This window comes from Onychostoma macrolepis, chromosome 13 (genome assembly GCF_012432095.1).
Source record: "Onychostoma macrolepis isolate SWU-2019 chromosome 13, ASM1243209v1, whole genome shotgun sequence".
In the NCBI taxonomy this organism is placed as follows: domain Eukaryota; kingdom Metazoa; phylum Chordata; class Actinopteri; order Cypriniformes; family Cyprinidae; genus Onychostoma; species Onychostoma macrolepis.
In genome coordinates, this window is record NC_081167.1 from 31,358,810 (window position 1) to 31,377,160 (window position 18,351).

Sequence of the window (18,351 nt, forward strand, 5' to 3'; positions counted from 1 at the left end):
AAGAAGAAGAATGCGTGTGACGTCACTGGCAGAGGACTTTCACTTTTCTCCGGAAGGACGTGTGTTCTTTGATATGTTTGTTTTTAAGCGAATGAAGTGGTTTCGTTGCTGTTTCGTGTTGTCTGTGGTTGATTTCAGCGTTTGTGTAACATAAGACTAAGATTGTGTATTTGAGTGAAGTCTCGGGATCGTTCAGCTGAATGATTAGTTTGAGTAAGTGTTGGAGATCTCACTCTTCATCATGAATCAAACACAAACACCCCGAGATCGAGAGCTTTCTCCAGGATGCAGGTACTTTACATACATACTATAGTAACCCTAATGACAAGACCATAAAGAGATATAAGAAAATTCATTTATTGCTATTTTTGATCTTATAGAACACAAATAATACAAATTTGTGATTTTTTTTTTTTAACATAACTTTTATTTTTTATTTTAATGTTTGCATCCTCATAAACTGATTGAAAATAGAAAGCTTGTTTGGCAATCTCTTACAACATTTTAGCTACATTTTTTAAAACATTTGTTGTAATATTTTTAAACAATAATATAAATGTCTATTTATGAATATATTAGCCCACTGTATCATATTTGATATAGACATTTCTAGGGCCTATAAATTATTAACACGATCAGAGCTTTGCTGATAAACCTGTTGTATACTTCATGACCTCTGATTGATAGTTAATGCTTTTATCAAGTAAAGTATTTTTGCTGTGAAATCTTTTATGATATTTATAATGTAAATGTAAGAATAACTTTTTTATTAGTAATTTGTAATAATGAATGAACAAAGTGAACCCTTTCAACATTTTTTTTTAAAGATAAAAATTAGAATTTTATTTAAAACAATAGGACCATATAGCCTCCATATAAAGTGATTTTAATGTTTTATTTTTAAATGTTCTTTATTAAAATTAATGTTATCATTAAATCTGTTCATCAGTAGAGATCAGAGCCAGAGCTGTGTGTCTATGAAAGAACTTTGGTTTATAGTTTACAATATTTCATTTCATTTTTCATTTATTTTATTTAATCAGTGACAATGCACATTAATATTACATTCAATATATAAAATGCGCCAGATTTAGCCAACACGTAGTCCCTTTTTGCAGGTTGATGTTAAGGACAGGAAGAAAATATAAATCACTGACCTTCATCAAGCTACCTTATTGAATTGTATAAATTTGAAATTTACATAATATTCATGAAAAATGTAATGAAATTCAAATAATATAAAGCATTATTCAGCTAAAAAGAATGGAATAAATAAAAGCAGAATTTGTTGGAATCTCTGTATATTTACCTCTGTAGCTCATGTAATAATGTGGTATTTTAATTTTCCAGCCATGAAGTCCTCAACACGTTCAGATCAAATCTGCTGAAGAAGTTTGAGCGTCTGTATGAGGAACAGCGGCCTTGAGAAACCCAACACTCCTGAATGAGATCTACACAGAGCTCTACATCACAGAGAGTGAGAGTGGAGAGATCAGTAATGAGCATGAGGTGAGACAGATTGAGACACAATCCAGGAGAGCAGCAACAGAGGACACAGCCATCAAATGCAATCACATCTTTACACCTTTACCTGGACAAAACAAAGCCATCAGAACTGTGCTGACAAAGGGAGTCGCTGGCATTGGAAAAACAGTCTCTGTGCAGAAGTTCATCCTGGACTGGGCTGAAGGGAAAGAGAATCAGGACGTCCAGCTCATATTTCCACTGCCTTTCAGAGAAATCAACCTGATGAAGGACAAAACACTCAGTCTTTCAGATCTTCTTCATGTGTTTTTCCCTGAAACTAAAGAAATGGAAATATCCAGTGATGAATATAAAGTGTTGTTCATCTTTGATGGTCTGGATGAGTGTCGTCTGTCTCTGGATTTTAAGAGTAAAGTGAAACTGTGTAATATATCTGAATCAGCCTCAGTGGATGTGCTGCTGATGAACCTGATTGTGGGGAATCTGCTTCCCTCTGCTCTCATCTGGATCACCTCCAGACCAGCAGCAGCTGATCTCGTCCCCTCTGAGTGTGTCCATCGAGTGACAGAGGTACGAGGCTTCAATGAGCCACAGAAGCAGGAATACTTCAGGAAGAGAATCAGTGATCAGAGTCTGGCCGAAACAATCATCTCACACCTGAAGTCATCAAGGAGCCTCTACATCATGTGCCACATCCCAGTGTTCTGCTGGATCTCAGCCGCTGTTCTGGAGAAGATGTTGAGTCCAGCAGAGAGTGGAGAGGTTCCCAAGACTCTCACTCAAATGTACACACGCTTCCTGATCCTTCAGACCAACATCAAACATGAGAAGGACTATGAGAAGAAGGTGACAGATGAAGACATGATCCTCAAACTGGGGAAAGTGGCTTTTGAGCAGCTTGTGAAAGGAAACCTGATCTTCTATGAGGAAGACCTGAGAGAGTGTGGCATTGATGTGACAGAAGCATCAGTGTACTCAGGATTGTGCACTCAGATCTTCAGAGAGGAGTTGGGCTTGTATCAGGGGAAAGTCTTCTGCTTTGTTCATCTGAGCATTCAGGAACATCTAGCAGCTCTATATGTGCACCTCTCCTGGACAAACCACAACAGAAATGTGTTTGAGCCAATCACCAAACAGAGATTACCGTCTAAAGTGAAAGACTTGTTTCAGCTCAGTTCATCAGAACATGTTTCATTATCTGACCTGCATCAGAGAGCTGTGGATGAGGCTCTACAGAGTAAAAATGGACATCTGGATCTTTTCCTGCGGTTTCTTCTGGGTTTGTCAATGGAGTCTCATCAGATTCTCCTACAACGAATAATGACGCTGAAAAGAAGCAGCTCTGACAGCAATGAGAAAACAGTTGAGTTTATCAAGAAGAAGATCAGGACCATTGACTCTCCAGAGAAATCCATCAATCTGTTCCACTGTCTGAATGAACTGGGTGATCGTTCACTAGTGGAGCAAATACAACAGTATCTGAAATCTGGACATTTAAGTGCAGCTAGACTCTCTTCATCTCAGTGGTCAGCTATAGTTTTTGTGTTGTTGACATCAGAAGAGGAACTGAATGAGTTTCGTCTTGATAAATTTGTTAAAGGAAAGAATGAGGCTGAAAATATGAAAGTTCTTCAGAAGCTGCTGCCTGTGATTAAAGAATCCAGATCAGTTCAGTAAGTATCAATGAGAACAATCACTTCACTGTTAAAACGTTAAGAAAATCAAAGTTAAAAGCTCATAAATCTTAAGTGCTGTTGCTATTATTTTAGTGGTCTGCGTTTTTATGTGTTTTCAGTTCAGTGACACTGTAAAAGATTTCTTCAGGCAATTAAAAAGAAGTCAGAGAAGTTGCACATAAATAATTCAGGTTTTCCATTTAAAAATGTTAAAATTAACAAAGAAGGAATTTAAATATTTCTCATCTGGCGTAAAAGACCAAGCAGAAATCGAGAGCAACCAAACAAGTGGAGAAACAGCTCATATATACAGCAGCTCAAATCTCCTAAAATCTGATGAATCAGTTAATGGAGCAAAACAGCAGCATACTTGAACACACACTTTTGAAGACAACAATCTACAAGGGACACTCTAAAAAAAATGCTGGGTTAAAAACAACACAACTTGGGTTATTCAGCGCTGGGTAAATATTGGACAGAACACATGCTGGGTTATTTTGACCCGGCTGGTTGTGTTAAACGTTTTTACCCACCATGCTGGATTGTTTAATTTATTGTTTAAAAATTATTATATTGCTGGCTTAAAATGGGCTGGAAATTAAAAATCACACACAGAATTACTATAGGCAACCGCAATAATCAAAAGATGAACATTTATTATTAATCAAGAACACCCATGGACAAAATACAAGACAAATTGAATTTATTTGGGTGAATAGTTTACAATATTACATGCATTCGTTTAACAAACATTTTAGAAATAAAAAAGGCATATAGAAGTAGCATTTTAATTTAAGTGTATTCAGCCGTTCTCTGTAATTGCTTTTTACCAAAATAGTGCTAGTTCTCGTGCCGGTGTGTCGCCAAAATCTGAGCCGATGAAGGGTCACTGTTCGTGGGGGAACTGCGAACTTTAGACCGCGGCCTCACGTTTCACTCCTAGCTGAGAAATGGCGTGACTGACTCCAAAACCTGCCCAAAAACAATCAGTACTGAAATTACAGAACATATTTTAACATCAAATTAAATTACACTCAGCATTATAACGAATCAAATACATTTATGTTATGCAAGGCAAAGGCGTTTCCAGCGCGAAACGACCCCAGCTGACTGACATCTTGTCCTTATGTTGCGTTGCGTAAAATAATCTAATTTACAACACATTAAAGACTTTATAAATTAAATAAAATGTATACAAACTTTTATTTCCCCGAAAGAGTGCACCAAATTGGTGGTGGCGCTGAGAACCGCTCTCTGCTGTGGACTTAAAGAAAAGCCAACAGTGTTTAAAATGTGATAACATGACCCAACAGACTCAGCCCAGCATTTTTAAGAGTGTTGGATAATTTGACATTAAGAAATGTGCACGTGACCGTAGCCAGACTTTGAAAATGAGTGAGGTCTGGGGTTAAGAACTGTGCTATAATAACCCATATACAGTGGGTACGGAAAGTATTCAGACCCCCCTTAAATTTTTCACTCTTTGTTATATTGCAGCAATTTTCTAAAATCATTTAAGTTCATTTTTTTTTCCTCATTAATGTATACACAGCACCCCATATTGACAGAAAAATACAGAATTGTTGAAATTTTTTCAGATTTATTAAAAAAGAAAAACTGAAATATCACATGGTCCTAAGTATTCAGACCCTTTGCTGTGACACTCATATATTTAACTCAGGTGCTGTCCATTTCTTCTGATCATTCTTGAGATGGTTCTGCACCTTCATTTGAGTCCAGCTGTGTTTGATTATACTGATTGGACTTGATTAGGAAAGCCACACACCTGTCTATATAAGACCTTACAGCTCACAGTGCATGTCAGAGCAAATGAGAATCATGAAGTCAAAGGAACTGCCTGAAGAGCTCAGAGACAGAATTATGGCAAGGCACAGATCTGGCCAAGGTTACAAAAAAGGTTCTGCTGCACTTAAGATTCCTAAGAGCATAGTGGCCTCCATAATCCTTAAAAGGAAGACGTTTGGGACGACCAGAACCCTTCCTAGAGCTGGCCGTCCGGCCAAACTGAGCTATCGGGGGAGAAGAGCCTTGGTGAGAGAGGTAAAGAAGAACCCAAAGATCACTGTGGCTGAGCTCCAGACATGCAGTGGTGGTGGCAGCATCATGCTGTGGGGGTGTTTTTCAGCTGCAGGGACAGGACGAATGGTTGCAATCGAGGGAAAGATGAATGCAGCCAAGTACAGGGATATCCTGGACGAAAACCTTCTCCAGAGTGCTCAGGACCTCAGACTGGGCCGAAGGTTTACCTTCCAACAAGACACTGACCCTAAGCACACAGCTAAAATAACAAAGGAGTGGCTTCACAACAACTCCGTGACTGTTCTTGAATGGCCCAGCCAGAGCCCTGACTTAAACCCGATTGAGCATCTCTGGAGAGACCTAAAAATGGCTGTCCACCAACATTTACCATCCAACCTGACAGAACTGGAGAGGATCTGCAAGGAGGAATGGCAGAGGATCCCCAAATCCAGGTGTGAAAAACTTGTTGCATCTTTCCCAAAAAGACTCATGGCTGTATTAGATCAAAAGGGTGCTTCTACTAAATACTGAGCAAAGGGTCTGAATACTTAGGACCATGTGATATTTCAGTTTTTCTTTTTTAATAAATCTGCAAAAATGTCAACAATTCTGTGTTTTTCTGTCAATATGGGGGTGCTGTGTGTACATTAATGAGGAAAAAAATGAACTTAAATGATTTTTGCTGTATAAGTTATAACTTTGTCTAATGCTCTTATGAATGTTTTTAGCATGATTTTGTGAAAACGTAACTACTATACTGATTGAAATAGCATAGATTTCTTCATGGATAGTGTTTGCGTATTTCATTCTGTAACCTACTTGTTCTACAGATCTGTGTACTAATGTTAAATGCTACTGTTTTTGACAGCGTTGATAATGTTTCTGACAGATAATATCATGATATATTTTTTCCCTTACCAAATGTGCTATGCTGTCAGTAATAACCTGTCCATGGGCTTCTTTGATTACCGTCAGTTCAAGTACACCTGTTGTGCCGAATTCTGCACCCTGCCAGGTTATGCACCCACTAGTACTGGTAGGTTTAGGGTTAGCTGTGGGGGAGGGGTTATACAACCCTAACCCTAATCTGCAACTTCCCACTTTATTAACTTTCTAAAGTGTCAAATTAAGTGGAAAAGACAAGTTTCAAGTTTGTACACCTGCACAAAAACTGCCCACACCTCCCAACGACCAGGCGCTCTGTCTGTCTCCAGCCGACGTAAGGAAGACCCTATCTAGGATCAACCCACGCAAGGCTGCGGGTCCCGACAACATACCTGGCCGTGTACTGAAAGACTGCGCTGCACAGCTGACAGATGTCCTAACAGATATCTTCAACACCTCGCTGAGCCAGGCAGTCGTCCCCACATGTCTCAAATCCACAACAATCATACCGGTACCAAAGAAATCACCTGTGTCCTGTCTAAATGACTACCGTCCCATAGCACTGACTCCAATCATAATGAAGTGCTTTGAGAGGTTAGTCATGCACAACATCAAAACCAGCCTCCCAACACACTCGATCCGCTCCAGTTTGCATACCGTCCGAACCGCTCTACGGACGATGCAATTTCCTCCACTCTCCACCTGGCTCTTACCCACCTAGAAAATAAAGACTCCTACGTTAGAATGCTGTTCATTGACTTCAGCTCAGCATTCAACACAATAATCCCACAACAGCTCATAAATAAACTCAACCTGCTGGGCCTTAACAATTCCCTCTGCAATTGGATCCTGGACTTTCTAACCGGAAGACCTCAGTCAGTCCGTGTCGGCCACAACACCTCGAGCACTACCACACTGAACACAGGTGCCCCACAAGGCTGTGTGCTCAGCCCGCTGCTCTTCACGCTGCTGACCCACGACTGCATTGCCAAGTCCAGCTCCAACCACATCATCAAGTTCGCTGATGACACAACAGTGGTAGGCCTCATCAGCAACAACGATGAAACGCACTAAAGAGAGGAAGTGGCACAGCTGGCTGAATGGTGTGGCACTAACAACCTGTCCCTCAATGTGAGTAAGACAAAGGAGGTTGTGATGGACTTCAGGAGAAACTCCGGTGATCACCCCCACTGACCATCGACAGCTCGCCTGTGGAGAGTCAGCAGCACTAAATTCCTGGGGTGCACATCACAGAGGATCTCACCTGGTCCACCAACACCATGTCACTCTCAAGAAGGCACAACAGCGCCTACACTTCCTCCGCCGCTGAAAAGAGCAAGTCTCCTCCACCCATCCTCACCACTTTCTACAGGGCACCATTGAGAGTGTGCTGACCAGCTGCATCACTGTTTGGTACGGGAACTGTACTGCAGCAGACCGCAAGACCCTACAACGGACAGTGAACACCGCTGCAAGGATCATCGGTGCCCCTCTCCCTCCATCCTGGATATTTTCCTCACACGATGCTCCAGCAAAGCCAATAGTATCGTGAAGGACTCCACACACCCTCCCACAGTCTCTTCCAGCTCCTACCATCAGGAAGACGGTGCGAGCATCAGAGCCCGCTCTGCCAGACTGCTCAACAGCTTTTTCCCCCAGGCTGTGAGAGCCCTGAACTCAAATCACCCCGCCCCTCTCTGAACCCCCATACAATCCCCCTACCTCCTGTAACATGTAACGTGCAATTCGAAGTGTGCTACACACAGGTGAGTGGGCCTGTACAAATCACCTGTAGTAGCACACTCTCCTCCTCTATGCACTAGTCACTTTTCACACACACTGCTGTGTGTACACAAATCCCACAAAAGAACTCCGTAATATATGTATGTTTACATGCTCATGCACTACAAATCATCCTGCACTGTTCCCCAGCCAGCTGCTTGAACTCAATGTTTCTCCTTGCACATGTACAGTACTTATCTGAAGCATTCGTATAGTTTGTATAGTTTGTATTTTTTTAGTTTGTATAGGTACTTTTTTATAGATAGTATATTTATATTTATAGTCAAAATCTATCAGTAGGATAGTTGTGTATAGGTTTATATTGTCTTACTCCATTGTTGTATGCCTGTATTTATGTAGCACCGTGGTCCTGTGAGGCACGACATTTCGTTCCACTGTATGCCCCCGCATGTAGTGGAATGACAATAAAGCTCAACTTGACTTGACTTGACTTGACAAGTCCAAAAACATGTATAATAGCTGGACCCTGGCCCTCGCTCACAACTCTCTCAAGTCTCGTTGACTCCGCCAGAGTTGTTGTTCATTGCAGCAAGATTGTTTTTTGATAGTTGTTTGATAGTGTTTCACATGATTTTCATCTCTCTACAGGTTGAGTTATTGTGGCGTCACAGATGAAGGTTGTGCTGCTCTGGCTTCAGCTCTGAGATCAAACCCCTCACACCTGAGAGAACTGGATCTGTCTGTGAGTAAACTAAGAGATTCAGTGAAGCTGCTTTCTGATGTACTACAGGATCCTCACTGTAAACTGGAGAAACTGTGGTAAGATCATATGACACACTGTAAAGTTTACTGTATGTGGTTGCGACCAGCTCGTTTAAAAGCCGCAACATAAAAAGGAGCACACAACAAAGGATCTCAATGCCAATTGTTTTATTGTACTTAACTAAAACAACAGAAATTTGGGCCGTTGCCAAAGTCGGCCCGGGGACATGAACACATCCTGGTCATCGTGGACTATGCCACCCGGTATCCCGAAGCCATCCCGCTCGGGAAAGCCAACGCCAAGAGCATCGCCCAGGAGCTCTTCCTGTTGTTTAGCCGGGTTGGCATCCCTTCGGAGATCCTGACCGACCAGGGAACACCGTTTATGTCCCGGCTAATGGCTGACCTCTGCCGCCTGCTCCGGGTGAAGCACTTGAGGACAACTGTATACCACCCCCAGACGGACGGACTTGTAGAGCGGTTTAACCAAACCCTTAAACAGATGTTACGGCGAGTCGCTGGCGAAGATAAAAAGGACTGGGACCAAATGCTACCTTACGTCCTCTTCGGGATACGGGAAGTCCCTCAGGCGTCCACAGGCTTCACTCCGTTCGAGCTCCTCTTCGGAAGGCAACCTCGGGGACTGCTCGACGTCGCTAAGGAGGCTTGGGAACACCAACAACCCACCCCACACCGGTCCCTCGTCGAGCACGTCTCCGAGATGAGGCACCGGATAGACCGTGTCATGCCATTAGTCCGGGAACATCTGGCCAAAGCCCATCAGGCCCAAGCTCGCCACTACAACAGGGCAGCTCAGCCTCGGGAATTCCAGACGGGCTAGTCCCCACCTCCGCCTGCAAGTTTCTGGCCACCTGGCAAGGTCCGTACTCCGTCCTCAAGAAGGTGGGGCCCGTAACGTATAGAGTGCAGCAGCCGGGGAGACGAAACCCCCAACAGTTGTATCACGTCAATCTCCTTAAAAGGTGGGTGGGGACGAGAGAAGAAACAGCAGCCCTGGCCTCCATATCGCCCGTCTTGGTGGATACCAACCCCGACCTGTCGACGACACAGAAGGCTGAGCTGCAACACCTGGTCGGTCAGTTTTCGGATGTGTTCTCCTCCGTCCCCGGGAAAACCCAACTGGTCCAGCATGACATCCGGACCCCACCAGGAGTAGTCGTCAAGCAACGGCCCTATCGGATCCCAGAGGCTCGTCGGCAGGCTATCGAGGAGGCGGTCCAACAAATGCTGAAGTTGGGGGTGATGGAACCATCGCGCAGCCCATGGTCCAGCCCCATCGTCCTGGTCCCAAAACCCGACGGCACCCTCTGCTTCTGCAATGACTTCCGCCGCCTCAACGAAGTGTCAGAATTCGACGGATACCCAATGCCCCGAGTGGATGAGCTACTGGACCGCCTGGGAAGGGCCCGGTATATATCCACCTTAGACCTGACAAAAGGGTATTGGCAGGTCCCCCTTTCCGACACGGCCAAGCCGTAGACGGCCTTCTCCACCCCCTCAGGACACTGGCAGTACCGGACCCTTCCCTTCGGCCTTCACGGGGCCCCCGCGACTTTCCAAAGACTCATAGATATCGTCCTACGGCCGCACCAGCAGTATGCGGCGGCGTACCTCGACGACGTCGTGATCCACTCGGAGCGTTGGGAGGACCACCTGGACCGTCTGCGGAGGGTGCTCACGGAGCTATGACGGGCTGGACTCACCGCCAACCCAGGAAAATGTCACCTAGCGCTCTTTGAGGCCAAGTACCTGGGTTTCCGAGTCGGACGAGGCCTGATCCGGCCACAGGAAAAGAAGGTAGAGGCAGTCCGCGATGCCCCGCGACCCACCACGAAGACCCAGGTACGAGCGTTCCTGGGATTGGCGGGCTACTACCGCTGCTTCATCCCCAACTTTTCCTCCATAGCCGCCCCCTTGACAGACCTGACCAAAAAGGGGCAGCCCGAGCGTGTAATATGGAACCCAACCACTGAAGAAGCATTCCAGCAAATCAAACACGCTCTCACGGAGGAACCAGTCCTACGAGCCCCTGATTTCGGCTGCCCCTTTTTGCTGCAGACAGACGCATCCGAGGCAGGGTTGGGAGCCGTCCTGTCCCAAATCCAGGAAGGTGAGGAACACCCTGTCCTGTACATCTGACAAAGGCCGAGAGGAACTACGCCACCGTCGAAAGAGAGGCTCTGGGCATCAAGTGGGCAGTCCTGGAGCTGCGTTACTATCTGTTGGGCCGAAAGTTCACCTTGCTCACGGACCACACTCCCCTACAATGGATGGCGAAGGCCAAGGACACCAACGCCAGGGTGACGCGGTGGTTCCTCGCGCTCCAGGACTTCTGTTTAACCATCCGCCACCGGGCCGGAGCCTCCAACGCCAACGCCGATGGACTCTCTCGGATCTGGTCAGCTTTCGCAGGTCTGTCAGGGGTCACTCCCCACCCACCCCCAATCTCCCCCTTACTGTTACATTGTGTTGCCACCAGGACAACGCAACAGGGGGGGGGGGTGACGAGCGTCCCGGTCTCTCATCAGCGTTGCCCTGGAGACAAACACGAAACACCTGCACCTGCTCATCACGGCTGGGTCGGTCACACCTGCGCCCAATCACAACACGGCCATATAAGCCAGACGCGGCAGGATGAGGGTGAGAAACGAACTTCCTCCACATCAAGGCTAATGTGTGATCTCTTCTCCAATTCCAGAAGCGAGCGACTGACCGACCCAGCTTGGACTGATCTCCCACCTCACTCACGGAATCACGCACGGAGAACACCGCAAGACTGCCACCAGCACCCTGCACTCATCGCACACCTCTCTTTATAAATAAATCCACCCTCCGGGGTATTTATTTGAGCTCTCCTTGTCGCGTGATTCTTCCACCCCGTCACACACTATAAATTAACCACAGGTGTGAATGTTTGTGTGTGTCTTGTTTGTGAGTCATGTGATGGACTGAGGATAGGAAATTATGATCCGCTCTCTCAAAAACTCAAAAATGTCTTTTTACGTTTTATTTTACATCCACTGATGGGAAAAGACGCAAACGTTTCAGCTCAAAGTAATTCAATCCCTCCACCCTCTTTTCAAATCACTAATTAAATTGACGTCATCATTCATTAGCCAATGTTCAGTTACTAAAATCATTAAATCATTTCCATTTAAATACTAGACAATTTTCATGTGTATATACAACACTAAACATCACATCCACTAGTACACCACACAATATATCCGTGACTAAAACACCAATTAATTTCGAATTTTCCGTTGTTATACAATTTAATGATTAAAAACATCTGAAATACATCGTCATAAACAATCATTACTTTTTACACTGTAAATACTCAAGATTTATTATACAAAATAGTGTGATGGACTGTGATGGACTGGCCATCTGTTCAGGGAGTCCCTGTTTGTGACCCGAGACGCTGAGATAGACTCCAGCCCCACAAACCTGCAGAGAATAAAGCAGATTGGAAAATGGATGGATGTTTACATAATATTTTGCAATGAACTGCAATATACAAATAATATCTTACAGTGCAGGTGATCTCAGAATTTACTATCCTTAGTGATGGAGGAGAAACCTGTAAACACACACTCACACACACACACACACACAATCATTCCTCCATACATATTAGTGCAGATATATATGTATATATATTAGTGCTGGGCATAGATTAATCTAGATTAATCTCATCCAAAATAAAAGTTTTTGTGTACATAATATATGTGTGTGTATTGTGTATATTTATGTATATATGAATACACACCCATGTATGTATATATTTAAGAAAAATGTGTTATGTTTATATATTAAATATATATATATATATTATATAAATTTTATTAATATAAATATATACATGTAAATATATACTGTATGTGTGTGTCTTTTATATACACATAATAAATATTCACAGTACACACAGATATATTATATAAACGAAAACTTTTATTTTGGATGAGATTAATCTAGATTAATCTATGCCCAGCACTAATATATATATATATATATATATGTGTGTGTGTGTGTGTGTGTGTGTGTGAATATTGTTATTAATTAAACAGATTTAGCATAAAAACATAGACATACAGTAGTGCAATGAAGAAATTCTTGATGTCACAGGTGCGTGGTTGTAGCAAATATATAAATAAAGGACAGGAGAACGAAACAGCATCAACTCACTTTCCCATTTAATAACTTAAGATCGGAACAAATACAAGGGGAGAACTGAGGACTTATATATGAATGGGAACAAAAGAGCAAACAACATAATTCAAATCAGGTGGGGACAATGAATGATAATTAACAAATGAGAAACGGAACCAAACCAAATAAGGAAAACAGGAACTCAGACGGGTTGACTCGTGACACTTGAATGAAACATGTTTTGTGTTCTGTGACATTTTAGATCTCAGTCCAATGAGCCATCAAACATTGATTTGTACTTTAAGTTTGTACTTTATCTTTAATAATGCATTCACAGCTAAACTGATCTGATCTGAGAGTGAAGAGTGTGTCATTGTTCTCTACAGGTTGTATAATTGTGGCGTCACAGATGAAGGTTGTGCTGCTCTGGCTTCAGCTCTGAGATCAAACCCCTCACACCTGAGAGAACTGAATCTGTCGAGTAATAAACTAAGAGATTCAGTGAAGCTGCTTTCTGATGTACTACAGGATCCTCACTGTAAACTGGAGACACTATGGTAAGATCATATATGACTCTCACATGAAGCACATTTAAAGTAAATATGAAGTGTTCAGCCTCAGCTTTTTAGTATTAAAATAAACAGCATTGCAAAAGTCATTGGTTCTGATGTTCACTGTAGTTTATATGTAGATGATATCTGCATTTGTTACAGAAGCAAGTACATGAATATCATCAAGTGAAAAATCCAACTGAAGATAAACAAAATACAATCTTGGTCAACACAGAACGATTTCAAGTTCTCACAAACAGAAACTGTCTGTATGCATTTCTGTCAACTTCAGTCGTTACACAATGAACTAGAGACACATCCGTCTTTATTGCCTCCAATACTGATTCTGACACCTGGGGTTCAGTATTATCTGATACAGATCTCGATCCGATACCAGTGCAGGTTTTTTTATAGTGGAAAAACATTATTTAGTGGTGAACAAATAAATGTGTTGCACTAAATCTGGTAAAATGTTACACGTTGCTATCTGTATTATCAAATCCATTCATGAAAACAATATATTTATAAATATATACTATAAAATTAAAAGACATTTCGGTTTCACTTTATTTTGATGGTCCCTTTAACACATTCTATTGACTATAAGTAATGTTACACCTACATTTCTACTAACTCTCATTAGAGTATTAGTAGTGTATTAGTTGACTGGTAGAGTTAGGGTTAGATTAAGTTGACACGTTCTTGCAAAGTTACTTATAGTCAGTAGAATATCTGTTGGGAGACCAACACAATAAGGAGTTGGTAGATATGAAGCAGATAGCCTACTAATACTCTTTTAAATGTATAGCACTTTTTTTTTAAATAAGGCAGCAACATGTGATGGATAGGACAAAACAGATACAGCGCTTGCAGTATGCACATCAGGGCCGGCCCAAGCCTTTATAGGGCCCTAAGCAGAACTTTATTTGGGGCCCCTCTGTGCCGCTAATATGACTCGTTATTGTCAAAGCTTGATTATTCAGTAACACTTTACAATAAGGTGTCATTTGTTAACATTAGTTAATGTATTAACTAACATGAACAAACAATGAACAATGCATTTATGAATCTTTGTTAATATTAGTTAATAAAAATAGAGTTGTTGTTTGTTCATGTTAGTTCACAGAGCATTAACTAATGTTAACAAGCACAACTCGTGATTTTTAATAATGCATTAGTAAATGCTGAAATTAACATTAACTAACATTAATAAATGCTGTAGAAGTATTGTTCATTCTTAATTCATGTTTACTAATTGACAAACTATAAATCTAACACATTATCAGTTGTGTTTGTTGTATCTGTGTTGCTTACATCATACTGTCTGCCTGCATGTTTTTACCCTTCTGTGATTTTTAATTGTAACAGTTGCAAATTTACAAGAGTGATCAGGTGTTAATTTGCACTTTAACATTCAAAGTCTTAAAGTATTAAGTGGCATACTTCATGTGGTGTGCTGAATAGCTAAATAAACCAGCAGACAATGCATTTACAGAACAGAATGTTGTTTTAACAACATAAATATTAATCCAAGATATACTTTTATTACAAGTCATAGTTTTTTATAATAAATATTAAACACAGCAGAGAGCATCTGTACATATATAAAACAACAACTCTTAATCTATATCTAGCTAATTGAGGCATAATGATATTGGAATATAATAGCAAAGACCCCAAATGTAGGCTAACGTAAATAATGTTAAGCTGTTATCAGTTTATGAAACAGAAGCTTATTTTTATTACAAAAAATATATACCCAGGAAAGTTATTTTACGCAGAAGACAACAACTTTAATCTAAAAATATTATAATATATTAAGATGTCTATTTGCTGATGTTTTGATGTTCAAACATGAACTTCCTTAAAACAAAAAGATACTCTACCGAGGCTATGCTAATTAACTCAACTTTTATGTTGTTTTTCTGATGTTGAAATGAAGTTATTTTGTAATTAGTTGTTAAAAGTACTTTCAGTATAGAACCATTTATTTTCATTTACAAATGTCAATTTAGATGCCAAAAAAATGTATTGAAGAATTTCTGTCATTTACAAATTTGTGGTCTGATCTGATCAGCGGTGCGTTTCCCAAAAGCAACTATGTTCGCAAGTTCTGTCGTTACCAACAGAGTTCAGTGGAAATAATGACCATATTTAGCGAACGATGGTTTTGAGAAACGCACCCCTGATTTGTGCCACAAGACCCACATGTTGAATTTGCCCCCTCTCCCTCCCCCCACCCCCAAAACACGATCGATTTTAATCCTTTGACGCACCGCGCTTTAGCTGGCGCTGAGAGAAAGAAAGATGAGCTCAGAAGAAAGAAAGACGCGCTCAGTGCTTTTCATATTTCATAACTGTTCAGTGTTTTCTACCGAATAATGTTTATTTTAGGTTTCAGACATTTGAATACACATCAATTAAGTAAAATAGGCATTTAGTTTGTTAAATAGGCTACACGCTGATTTCTATGGACAGCGGCAATAATAATAATTTCAATTAATGGACGACGTGTTTTATTCCTATCAAATACACATTGTGTAGATTAATATAAAGTTCACTCTGTTTTTCTCCCAGCTAATTGGCCACTTACTTTCATGTATTTCGGGAGAAATAGGTGAATTTACGTGATGTTAATCCGACAGATCCACACGGCAGCATCCAGCGCATATTATCAACATGATCACGTCGCTATGGAAATAATAAAATATGTAGCCTATAGATTATTTAATTATTTAATATTGCGTTTTCGTATAATTACCACTGTCTATTGACATAATATATCACGAATGAAATTAACTGTCATTTCATGTAGGCTACTCTTGGGGCCCTAAGCAGCCGCTCAGTTCACTTATGCCTTGGGCTCTCTGCGCAGAATAATGCACTAGAAACAATACGGAGTCACAGCACAGTGTTTGTGTGTTGTGTATTATATCTTTCTTTTAACAGATTTAAATTTCAGTTACTGTGCACCTTAAAAACAATTTATAGTCTTTTCTGCTCCTGTGTTTTGTTCTAACAGACACCTGGTAGCCAGTAACATGATTTAGAAACGACAGTAAACTCCAGCGACATAAAGTCATTTCATGCAAAAACCTTTATCTACAAATTAAGTATAATCAAAAACTTTATGGTGCTTCATAATGTTTTTGTGCAGCTTAACAGTAACACAGAATAGTGTCAGAAAAAAGTGTGCAGAAACGTGCTTTTGATTGTTTCATGGAAACAGTGACAGTTTCAAACCATATTTTTGAGACTGTGTTTGGTACACTGCAGTTTTAAGGAGAAAATACTCAGCAATGGTGTTGACGGATGAATTTGTCTCATGGTTTGTTCATTAAACATAGTATTCACAGTGCTTCACTTTTTCCACATTTTGTTATGTTACAGCTAGGAATGCGCGGTATACCGGTACTGGAAAAATACTGGTATATATTATATTTCAAACAGTAAGATATCATAATTTTGCTCAATTCGGTATTTCATACGCAGCTGTTGCGAAGTGCACCTGTAGGTGGCAGTGCTTCCCAAATTGCTGAACAACCGGTAAATGTGACAACAGAACAACGCGATCGATCAGACACATGAAACTCTGGCTGTGTTCGAAATGCCATACTATCATACTACTCTTACCATTTCTGCAGCATCCAGTATGTATGCTGTGCATAGTATGCAAATTTTCTGTATGCACAGAATACCCGGATGACCTACTATATTTGCTGAAATGATGTATGCATCTGAAGACACTGCATGGGATACTGTTTCCCAGAAAGCAACGCGCTCCATGTGACATTTCATCTTCAAACGCGTGAGTGAACTGGAGGCGGGGAATAGTAATTATAAATGTAAAACTTGTATATATACATGCATACATATACGTGTAAACTACAACTATCGCTGTGCATCTAAAAACAATATCATTAGTAGGACATGAATTGTACTTTAATCTCCACAGCACTTTTCTGATCAAGTCAAATGACGTCTCTATAGCGCTTTATAATCAACATTTGAAGTGGATCAAAAAAGTTAATCAAAGTTGTCCTAAGACAAGAACACATTTTGGTTTTAAGACAACTTTGATGAAAGGTTTTGACTTCAAATGTTGACTACTGTACATTGTTTCAAAGATATTAAATAATATTAATATTGCAGTAATGTAATATATAAATTAAATAAATATTAATATTTCAAATTATGCAAACAGAATTAAATTCCGTTGTCAGGTAGCTCTAAAAAGAAACATTGTATTTACTCTAATTACCAATTTGTTAGCAGAGGCTATAATTAGCTCTGCCCACCAATGCCTGGCTGTGATAAACAGCACTGCAAAAGACACGTGTATTTCAGTAAAATCAGTGGCGCAGTGAGTAAAAGACACGAGATGTGTGCTATTGATGTGAGCGATCCGAGTTCGATTCCTTCTTTTGTCAAACTCGTGCAACTCCTTTTCCCATCACATACCAGATCAGAAAGGCATTTATTTTCAATAAAAAAAATTAAGTAAATATTTGAAAAGTGGAAAGTGAACGCCTCATTAATAATACAGTGTGCTTAGCTGTAGGTAGGTTTTTGCCCCAATACAGTGGCATTCATCAAATAAAATGTATGATAATTTACACTCAATATGTTATTGCATACTGTTTTATAATGTACTACAGTACTGAAGTATAAATATCTGCCACCTAACTATTTACACACTTGTTGCTAAAGAAAATGCTGCTATTTTAGTTTAAACAGAATTTATTATTATTTGCACTTAGTGTAACTAGAATATCACTTTTTCCAATTAGTGAAACAAGAAAGTATGCCATTTTGAACACAGCCTCTGTCAACGCACCTGAAAATAATAAATAAAGAGAACAGTAGAAGTGAAATATGGCTTTACTTTGCATACAAAACAGATGACAAAGGTGAACGAACTGACCTCACTGCACCTGTATGCAAGCGTTGCTATAAATCATGTGTTGCCACAGGAGGCAACACATCAAACCTTTTTAAGCATTTGTCGCTTGCTCATCCTGATCTTTTCAGAGAAT

At 40.8% G+C, this 18,351-nt stretch overlaps 1 protein-coding gene across 1 annotated transcript in view; it reads left to right on the forward strand.

Annotated features, from left to right (window-relative positions):
• Positions 1-18,351, forward strand: part of LOC131551974 (NACHT, LRR and PYD domains-containing protein 12-like) — a 291,745-nt gene that overhangs the window by 67,587 nt on the left and 205,807 nt on the right. The window contains 1 exon segment of the mRNA XM_058795265.1: positions 8,478-8,648. Within this exon segment, the coding sequence (XP_058651248.1) occupies positions 8,478-8,648 (171 nt within the window).